Source organism: Rhipicephalus sanguineus, chromosome 7 (genome assembly GCF_013339695.2).
Source record: "Rhipicephalus sanguineus isolate Rsan-2018 chromosome 7, BIME_Rsan_1.4, whole genome shotgun sequence".
NCBI classification, from domain to species: Eukaryota; Metazoa; Arthropoda; class Arachnida; order Ixodida; family Ixodidae; genus Rhipicephalus; species Rhipicephalus sanguineus.
The window spans coordinates 137,015,600-137,026,773 of record NC_051182.1 but is presented as its reverse complement, the minus strand read 5'-3'; the positions used below and the strand labels follow the sequence as shown (position 1 = coordinate 137,026,773).

General features: G+C 42.6%; 1 protein-coding gene across 1 annotated transcript in view; it reads right to left on the bottom strand.

Moving 5' to 3' along the window:
* Nucleotides 1–494: 494 nt before the first annotated feature.
* The window catches only part of LOC119400056 (tectonin beta-propeller repeat-containing protein 1), a 75,660-nt gene continuing 64,980 nt past the window's right edge, over nt 495–11,174 (bottom strand). Inside the window, exons 19-23 of the mRNA XM_037666975.2 lie at nt 8,559–8,739; nt 7,730–7,865; nt 4,821–5,023; nt 4,069–4,188; nt 495–3,094 (exon numbers count right to left, since the gene is read on the bottom strand). Coding sequence (XP_037522903.1) covers nt 3,044–3,094; nt 4,069–4,188; nt 4,821–5,023; nt 7,730–7,865; nt 8,559–8,739 — 691 coding nt within the window. The 3' untranslated portion in view covers nt 495–3,043. The remainder of the gene's footprint in view (nt 3,095–4,068; nt 4,189–4,820; nt 5,024–7,729; nt 7,866–8,558; nt 8,740–11,174) is intronic.

Here is an 11,174-nt window from a genome sequence, read left to right as displayed (position 1 = left end):
TATGAAATAACTGCGATTCAAACTGTGAGATGCCTAAATTCGAGTTAATGCGATACAGTTTACAAGCACCAATAATTACATGACGCAGAATAGCTCCGAATAAAAGGACAAATCTTGCGATCACTCAGTTTACTCAAGCTTCGGGCTTAACCAGAATAATGTGTGACTGGTGAAAGCGTAAGCCAGTGAGTGCTGGTGATTAGGAAGGAAAAAACAGTGAGAAGTGCTGAATGGCATTAAGTGCATGATGGCTCCAAAACTAAGTGTCATTCGTACCCCTACAAAAATGCACTTTCTACAATGAATATCTTGATTTCTTCATCAGCTTACAGAGTTCGTGTAACTATAGTTTGGCCATAGGATGCTTACACTCGTCTCTCCTAAATTTGCGCACTTAGCAGCATGTTCATATGATACTAAACAGATGTACAATAAAAAGAATCGAAATGTGACTTGAAAAAGCACAACACCAGTATGTGAATAAACATATTTTTGGGCTAGGTGTATTTTTTTACTGATCTTAAGGTCTGCAACGTGCTAGTCGTGCAGGTGATCAGTAATCTTTTCTATCCAACTATTGTAACGTACAGGAGCTGCCTGCTCAAAATACTAATATACATAAGTATATAAGTATATTAGACGGCGACGTCAGGCTAGAGCAACAAATTTCACTTTGTCGAACCTAAATACAAATCAGCAGGTATATACTATAATCAAAGCAACCTTCTTAAGGCTGCAGTGCCGGTAATTATTTCCTTTTCTTATTAAAAAGGTTAAATATCACCACAGAAATGACGTACACAAAGATGGCGGTAAGCGGATATGACGCAAAGCTTAAAATCGTGGCTGACGAATGCCGCGGGCGCTTCACAAGCTTGGATTCAGTGTGATGAGTTAGGATTTCCGAGGTCCGCGGCTCGCTATCTGGGAGGTTTTATACTGAGATATGCGTCATTTTCGGTGACCTGTAACGGCGGCATCTTTTTTTTTACCTGTTTCAGCGTGAAGAACGCCTACATTTGAGACATTTTCGCAGCGCATCCGCTCGCATTTCAGGCGTAAGACTTCCCACAGAGACTGCTTTTCTAAAACTATGCTTTTCATGGGCTCTGAAACTTCACTGTAGCAGGCCTTACAGGTTATGGTGTCAACCAACCTCACAACTATGCTGTCAGGTAAGTACGCATAACATCAACAGACTGTACTGATGAACAGAAAAGAAATACAGCACGCGCAGACATTGCCTTTGCTCTTCATAACTTTCCAACAACCTGAACAAACACAAACATAACTTCAATGTATCTACAACCATTCTCGCATAAAGACATGCAGGACGATGAGCAGCATGTGTGGCAAAATCGTGATAGCTTTATGCCGAACAGCTGTACACCATGACGACATGAAATAAAATTGGCCACCACAATATCACGTAAAAAGTGAAAATCACCGAGGGTGTGCGAGAAACTGAAATTTCAAGCATGAAACAAATAGTTGGAAGGCACACAGTGCAATATAAGATGGGGACAGAGAAAGGCAACACACACAGCGCTGACTTGCAACACTTTATTCAGAGGACGGGAAGGATGCACTGTATATACATTGAATAAAAAGACGAAGACTCCGACCATAAGAGAATAAAAATGCAATGACGTTTCGGCACCCAGAACGGGAGCCTTGTTCACAATGAGAGCGAAAGGCGGAAGCTAAGCGTTTAAATAGTCTACAGCACTTAAATAGCCTTTAAGCGTTTAAATAGTCTGTATATACATATGCCACAACCAGCAAAAAATTACAGAATCACTTTTACGTGATGTTGTAGATAGTACAAGCAACACTGCCTATAATAGTGTGCCGTTCGAAGCCTGTTAAGATTTGATATTTCACGAGGTGAAAGTGCTGTCAAAGGAGTTCTGAATTATGTGCTTCTGAACTTACTGATGAAGTCTTCCTCAATGATTTCACATGCCAATTAATGCAGCATAGCTTTAGTCGCTTTTGCGCCATGAAACCCAACATAAACATGCCAATTATTCTGTAATTTTTGTTGGTTGTGGGACATGTCAATGGAATATGTATACAGTTCATCCTTCCCGTCCTATGAATAAAGTGTTGCAAGTCAGGGCTGTGTGTGTGTGTTGCCCTTCTTAGTCCCCGTCTTCTATTGAGCTGTGTTCCGTCCAATGTTTGACCAACATGACCAAGCCGCTACGCTAAGACACAAATAGATTTGTAGAAATTTCACACTGAATTTCATTTTGATATTCGATTATGACAGAACTTGCAAGGTTGATATGCATATTGGAGTCTGGAACTTATGGAACACAAGTTGCTTCAAGTACCCATTTTAGGCCAAGCAGGAACCAGTGAACTCTCTCTTTTTGGCTTCCCAATTAAAGCCATCCTAAATTGTTCTAAATCAAGGTTGTTTCCAAAACCAACATCGCAAGTTCCAGCAAACCCAATAACAGTCATTTTTTGCCACCTTCCCCAACCTGTTTTTCATTTATAAACGGCAAGGTATTTGGCATTTTATTCAATACTCGAAGCACACGTGAAATGAACATATTCGATTGGACTTCAAAGTGTGGTCAATCGAACACACTAAAAATCACAAATGGGGGAAAGACATCAACATTTGATCGTGCAATGATGTGTCGAGAAAATGACCAGCATAACAATGCACGTGTACATGATGAATGATGAGATCATCCCAGCTATGACTTCTTCTCCACATGACACCATGGGCAAAGAGTCATTGGGAAAAACGTCAAGCTCCGGACAAACAGTGACTTCCAAGGAACAAGACCAAAGTAACAAGGCATGAGCGCACGATGAGCAATGAGAACCTCTTATGCGTAGATTCTCACATGTATAACATTAGGGGAGAAAAGTTCTCACGGTCCACAGTAAATGACTTCGCAGAAGATGCAAGTCCTGACAACAATCAACTTTGGTTTTAAGCGTTGCACCATCTGACTGATAACTGCGGAGGTGCTTTGTGTGAATAACCTTCAGGATGCTTTGCCATTCCAGACTTGGGCCTTCAAGACTGACACCTCGTGCAGCCACGAATGGATACGTGCTGCCAACTCATCTGTATCGGAAGAAAATACATAAAAGGTTACCTCTGCAAAAATAGTCCCATACTTCTTTTAGTATTGCTTTTTTCTTCTTTCACCAATACCTTTACTCTACATTTCAAGACACTTGGTGGGCAAAGATGGAATCAGCAGTTCTCAACACTTGACATGCTCTCAGAGTTTTTGCAATTTTATTGCTAATGTTCTCCGAGTGAAACTTGATCACACAGGTAAAGATGTTTGGTAAGTAAAGATTCACCTGACACTCCCCAGTACCACACACACATGGTCTGAGGTTTTGAGAACATCTACACAAGCTTCAGTAAGCTAGACAAATCGAAGATACGAAGAAAACAAATGCGAAGGTAACACTAACGAGAAAAGCAACTTCAGCTGTATAAAAAAGATTACCCGTCTACACTGTACTCAAAAAGAATCATGACTGGCTAAGCAACACAAACATGGAAAAGAAAGAAAAAGACACCAACTCAGTACCAGTTCGCCCAAATGTCAGTGCATTTGAAAAAGATGCTGTTAGCATAAGATCAGCGTTCTAAAGACGAAAGCGAAAAGTTTCGTGGTGGTGGAACTATATCTTGAACTGCCTGCTAAGCTCACTGTGAGCTCACCGATTTCAATTAGCACCAAGCTGTAGTTAGACTTCTTACAGGTAAAGATGGGCTAAAGATTGGTAAAGATGGGTATTTTAAAAGACCAAATACCCATAGCATACTTAGTAATTTTCTCATACTTCTAATGAGCTGCATTAGCTCCTAAGGCACTCCAAAACCCATGGCGTTGCACTGATCTCCAAACAGTCAGGTATTGGAAAGCTATTTTGAAGAATGGAAGTATGGGCCTCATTTTCTCGTCTTCTGTTAAGCATTTGTTCTGGTAAGCATTTATTAGAGTTGTGAAATAACACTTTAAAGTGCAAAATCAATACGTAATTGACTTTAGTGACTCTTTGAAAAGCAGATCAACTTACCCCATATCCTGTCTCCCATTCCGTTCCTATAGGGTTTTCTTCTGTGATGCCTTTCCGCCTTGCTAGAACTCGGCTGAGAAGGACTCTCTTGTTTCGTATTACATCTATCACAGCCCACACCTGTGATAAAAGAGATAAAGAAAAGACACAACGAAGAACAATTTACTATAAACCATTTCAGGAAATGTCACAAAGACATCACAGGCTTATTATAAACACCTGTTATAAGCTGTTCCACGGGGTGTTACATGTACTGCATTTTGATCACGAGTGCTAGTAGGTATGCTGAGTCTGCTGGTCACAGAACGATGTCACTTCGCTAGTTCATGGGTACATCAACACCCATGATGCATTCCATCAGATCTAAATAGCATGTTCTATTCAAGGATATTGGAGTATGAGATTAAATACCATATAAAATATATATTTATGTACAGGTGAATCTTGGCACAATGAAGCCGCATCTCACATAAGATACCTTCGCTATATCAGATATACGTTATACACGTGCGTATATATATATATATATGTAAGACCCTGATAGTGGCTTCCGATTTGTTTATTTACTTTGCTATATCAAATATTTCGTTATAGCCGATAACTTGTTACATTTGTCTTTATTATATCAAGATTTCAACTGTATGTGCTCTTTTTGGAAATCACAGCAGTCCCTGCTAGGTGTAAAAATGAGTAAAAAACGATCTGCTCATATGGAAGGGGATGCAGAAAAGGCACTACAGCAAGCTACACACTTGGTCGTCTGGGCCCACGGAGACAGCGTGGACGTTTTCCGACATCAAGGTCCACGCGGTGCCTTCCGGGAAATGGTCCAGGACCTCGGCACGACGCCAGAGTTTGCCCGTAGCATCGATGGCGCACACGGTAGCATTCCCAGCCGAAATCTTTGTCAGCATCGTGCTACTCGAAGGAGGCTCAATGTGGAACCAAATACTGCCTGAAAGGCACGGGATGGGAACAGCAAGTCTTACCAGTTATTTTTCTCGTCGCTGACCACATGTGACTGAAGCTACAATCAACCACTGAAGAAAACAGACCCTGGCCAGTACATGGATGCAGAAACAAACATGCAACCAGGTAAGTACTGCAATTCATTCAAAACATGAATGCTTGCTTTTTCAGTGTGACAAAGAATTCACTATTCAGTTAGGCCTACATCTTATACACAATACGCACAAACTATTATGCCTTACAGGCAAGTCTATGACGCAACAAAAAAAACATAACATGCACACGCCTCTATGTTACAAGGTTGATGTCATAGTTGCCACTATATACTAGTGGCCACATACCAGTTCCTTATCAAATTAGCTCAAAAACTGAGAGTTGGAGAAGAAGAAATGAAAGACAAAGACGAGCACTTGCCACCAACAGTTTGAAAATTGGCATTAACGTTGTTGCACACTACTGAACTTTGGTTCTTGAATGAAGAATTCTGACACGCATGTTAGTCGTGCATCTTTACCTCACCTTCGTATGCAGAAGGGCTGAAAGGTCATGTTCGAAGTTTTTATTTATCAGTGAGTGTGTGGAATGAAACAAAGTGTTTGCAGTAATAACTCGTTTACTTCATTAGTTGTTTCTTTTGTCTGGGCACCAACTTTTGTGCCAAGGGTGGCGAAGTTGGCCAAGATGACGATATTAAGCTCGCAGGCAACAAATCGAAATCACCTCGTGCAAGACACAGTAAATTAGAGATGACTGGGCAAGGCCTTTGCCCTACAGTGGACACAGAATGGGCTTATGATGACTATGGACATACGCACCTTCATTCCAAGCTTCAGCTGCTAAAGGCCATTGAATGCTGATGAGGTTTGCCATGGAAAGAGGGCGCTACATTTATCGCATATGTTGTAATTTCGAAAACCACACAATAGCAGACCATGAGAATTGCTACTCGACTAATATGCACACTGATATAAAGCCACCGAAAAGCTGATTATCAGATGCACTTAGCTTCACATGTGGTTCGAAAAAAAGTTTTTTTTTAAGGTTAGTCACATGTGAAGCACACACACGAGTGCTTACAGCATGTGCATCAAGAAATAATGCAAAAAGCATAAATTGCTAAAACACACCATTTGTACTTTTGTGGGAAACTGTGCAGGAACCATAAAACATGTCACATAAAAATTATGTTAAAGACAATTACTGCCCTAATTGTCATGAAAATCACAAGCTTCGCATGACGGTGTTTTTCATACAATGAGAATGAGAGTGCCCTTGCACAAGAAAGTGTGTGCATCTCCAGCCTGCTGACAAACCGTCTTCTATTGTTAGTCTACCACCACTACATGTTACTTCATGTCTACCGGTTATACCTCTCTTTTTGAATGCCAGTTGTACTACCAGTTGTGCTGCCTTTATGGTTTGCGTTCCGACTTCAAAAATGTATACTGCATTTTCTTTTCTTTTTGCCACTGTAAAATAATCACCACAGTGCTCAATGATCATTGTTAATAATGACCATAGTGATATAATGCCTTTGCAACATAGGTCAGCAAACTTACTCATGAGTCGACTGACTCAGACTCACTCAGATAGGGCGTTGAGTCTGAGTGAGTCCGGGTGAGTAATATTTTGGTGAGTTTGAGTAAGTCCGGTCGAGGAAAAGTTTAGTGAGTCTGAGTCCGAGCGACTTGGACTGAAGAAAATATTTGTGAGTCTGTGTCCGAGTGAGCCCTAAGCGCAAAATATTATTCGTGAGTGAGTCTGCGTGAGCTCCACCTTTTATTGCCGACCTATGGTCTTATCTACCTATCTTCAACATTACTATCAGCCTTATATTGGCTTAAGTTTATACTCAAGTCTATTCACATGTATCTCAATTTACTAGCATTCATGCACCACCTCAATACTTATTGATCAGATGCGTGAGTTGTTGAGGGGGGGAGGGGTGCCATGACTTCTCCTCGCAAACTCTTTCACCTGAACTTCTTGATAAAAATTTCTCGTGTGAGTCGCGTATATCATAAAGATGCCCTTACTGGATTGAAGCCGCTGATAACTCGCATTTGAAGGTACAAGATCAAAAGGAGTATTGTAGACCACCGATTATGTGAGATGTTGGCGTTTAAGAGCTTAGCACCATGATTGCAAAAACTAATTTTACATTAACGGACTCATGAGTCGACTCACTCAGACTCACATCTGGTTGTGAGTCTAAGTCTGCGTGAGTAACATTCTGGTGAGTTTGAGTCTCTGAGTGAGTCCTGTTAAGAAAAAGTTTAGCAAGACTGAGTCCGAGTCAGTCCAGTTAGGAAAATTTTGGTGAGTGTGAGTCCAAGTGAGCCCTCAAAGCAAGATATATTTCTTGAGTGAGTCTGAGTGAGCTCCAATTCTTTTGTCGACTTATGCTTTGCCCCCATCCTCTGACTTGTGGTGCAGTCCTGCATGCTGCAGTGAATTCACTGTTTTTGCCCTTTTCTTTTTCTTCTTCTTCTCTTCCCTCCTTTCCTTTTCATCTTTCTATTGCCCTTCCCTAATCCCCCAGTATAGCGTAGCCAACCAGAAGTTTTTCTGGTTCGCCTCCCTGCCTTCTCCTGCCTTTATATTTCCTTCCTACTTTGCCCCCTTCCTTGTACAATAACCTGAAATAGGTCATTAAGGGACAATAAATGATGATGATGACGACGATGCTTACCTGTTGGCCGCTCGTCCGTTATGCCATTGCGCATGTAGGCCCAGCCGTCTTGACCAATCGCCCACACCCTGTGGCGGGCACCGACGCTGATGGACTCAAATTGCTGTTCCGCAGCCACGTGCATCCATGCCTTGCCCTAGTTGGCGACAGTGGTAGGCAACAGAAGAATGTTCTATTTTAAATATTCGAAGGCTTTTACAGGCTGAAATCATGACCTAGTTATAAGGCACGCGGCAGTAACGGTGTGTTGGGCAAGTTGGGGGAAGGGGAAGAGGGCCGGACGCATTCTTTTAAATTTGTTTAGTTCGCCAGAGGCAGATAGAAGTTCACACATGTCAGTTAAAATGACAACAAAGGATCGCAAGAATGTTGCCTATGTGTGCAACTGCGGTAGATACCAGCTAAGGAATTTGCTTGGCTCTACATTACCGATACTACTATATAGCGATGCCACTGCAGTAAAATGTGTTAAAATTAACGTTTGTATGGAAATAAGGTATACAGTTTGTGCGAGTAAGCATTTTGTCGTTTTTGTTATTTCGTGAGAGGCATCCATCGAATGTAACTGGAGGGGGACACATAAATGCAGGAGACTGCACATCATTGTGAGTGGGGGAGAGGGGTGTTTTTCGACCATCTGTGGTTCTTTTTATGATTTATATTCCCTGCGCCCAACCAATGGAAAAGCGAGATCACTCCAGCAAAAAAAGTTTACTGGAAAGTAAAAGAGCCAAGAAAAACGTGACAACTGAAAAAAAAAAAACACGGTAAATGTTTAAAAATACACGTTTACCCATTCATCGAATACGAGACACATCAAAAAACTTGCCTGCGGGCAGTCGGGTGTCACACCCTGTCGGTAGACGGCCTCTCCTGTTGAAGATACTGCCCACAGGGCCACGCCCCCTTCGCCCACGTGACCCGGCCGGGAGTCGAGCGAAAGCGAGACGTCACGAAGGGGCATCGGCTCCACCTCAACCCACGGACCGGTCGTGTTCAGCCGGCAAAGTCTGCACCCGTAAATGAAGGCAATAAGAGAAGAAAAAAAAAACGCAGCTTGCAGAAAGTCACGCAAGGATGTGTCACGGCAGAGCTGGTGTCCTGCAAGCAGAAGAGGACGAAGATGAAGAAGATAACGAAGACAGCGCGTGCCGGTTCATGAAGATGGAAGTTTTTTCTACGCCACACGGCAAAACTATACTTGCTATACTGTACTTACATGGCTGTGCTTTCTCAATTTTTTTTTCTATCTTCCTTTTTGTGTATGTTGCTTTATATCTTTCTCCCTCTGTCTCTTTCCCTGTCTTTCTGTCTTTTTTCTCTATTTTTTCCCTTTCTCCTCTTTTTTTTTCTCTTTCTCTTTATTTCTACGTCTTTGTTTCTCGATATCTCTCTTTCTGTAGTCGGTCTCTCGCCTTTTATCTGCTTATCTGTTTCTTCCATTTGATATTTCTTTTTTTATTTCTCTCTCTCTCTCTCTAGTCGGTGTCTCGCCTTCTATCTTTTTCTCAGTTTATGTCTTGCTTTCTAACTCTCTCTGTCTGTTTCTTTCAGTTTTTCTCGCTTTCTTCTCTTTCTTTCTTTAAATGCCTTTGTTTCTCTATCTCTGTTTGTGTGTAGCCGATCTCTCGCCTTCTATTTCTTTATCTGTTTCTCCCCTTTCTTTCTCTCTATTTCTCTGTTTCGATTTCTCTCTCTCCCTCTCTGTACTCGCTCTCCCATCCGCCTTTCCCGCCTCCTAAACCTCACATCACTCCTCACCTCCACTTCCCTTTCCCACCAACTTGCTGTACCATACTATACGAGGCTTCCCTACCAGCGTGCCTCGATAGCCGAGTGGTTAGGACGTTCGCATTCCGATCGTGCGTACGCGGTTTCGAATCTCGCCTCATGAAGAATTTCTTTAGGCAAGAATTTCTCTCTTTTTCTTTATATCTTTTTTTTTTCTTTCTACCTGTCTCTTTGTTTCTTTCTATCTCTGTGAACTCGTTCTCTAACCTATCAGGGTTATTACAAGCCACGCCACAGAAATCGGCGCACGTGCGTGTTCTAAAAGCGTGCCGGTTCATGATGATGATAGTTTTGGGTCACGACAGACATTGCGCGCCGAGCTGGAACGGCTTCGCTGTTAAAGGGACACTAAAGAGAAACAATTAATCGGCCTAGATCGATAAATTGTGCTCTGAGAACTCTAACGTCGTTAATTTCGCCATCATAGGTTTATTAATAGAGGAGAAAAATCAAGTTCAAAGTCTCATTTTTAAATTTCGCGCCGAAATCTCCCCGCGTGACGTCACGGATTTCGAAGCGTAAATATCATATTCTGGCGCCACTGGCTCAACAAAATTACCCCAAGCTTGGTATGTTAAGTCTACGGCCCCCTCAGAGGACCACGTACTTCATTTTTACCGATTAGGAACTACGTAGTCCCTAGTAGGCGCCGTCAAAACATGTGACGTCACGGCGAATGGTGCGGAAACTTCAAGGTGGCGTCGCCACCCACATATTGTTTCTGCGCGCTTTCTCGCTTTACTAAGCGTCTTCTCGCAGCAAGCGTGGCGTTTTTGGTATCGTGAAAGAGTATACTTTACTAATATGAAAAAAAAAATCGTTTTGCTCTTTAGTGTCCTTTTAACATGAAGCGAAACAAGCAAGACCGACCAGCTCCGCTCTTCCTTCAGAATTAACACCACTAGTGCAAAGTTCCCATAATTTTTTTGGCACCGAATTCAATTACACATGCAGAACACGGAAAAGTAGTAGTTTTCACCATTCCAAGCTGTTGTTCCAGGAGATACACCAGCAGGATCGAGCTACATAAGCGGACCCCCCCCCCCCCCCCGCGGCGGTTGGATCCGCCCGATTGCATAAAAACGAGATATTATGGGCACGCCGACCCGCTGCTCCTGCTCATTCCCCTCTTCTCGGCAATCACTCCAAATCAGACCCTTGAGCTGACGCGTCCTTGTAGACACATCAGTTTTGTCGTGCAGCACGGGTAATTTGCGATTGCCCCGATGAGGATCATCGACGGCTCCCTAGCCGCCATTGTGAATTTGCGGCCAGATGTTTAAATCACGAGGTTTATATGCTTATGCAGCCAAAGTTACGGCTTCCCGTGAAGCGGAAAGGAGTCCCGCTATCGCGTGGCGAAAAAAAAAAAAAAATTGGCGAAGCTTTCACTAAACCGCGCAATGCTTGAAACAGCGAAACTGGATGATTCTGAAGACTAATCTGGTTGCTTCTAGGTTGTTTACAGGCCTTAGCTAGGTGATGCAGGTTGCTTCTAGGTCGTTGCTATAGGCTTCAGCTAGGTGATGCTAGGTTGTTTCTACGTTGATTGTCAGCGCATAGAGGTTCGAGCTAAACCACAGACAGTCACAGACACGACACAGATGTCCAAACTGCAGAGAGAGAACCTCGCGCCGAAACCAAGCGTTCGTAC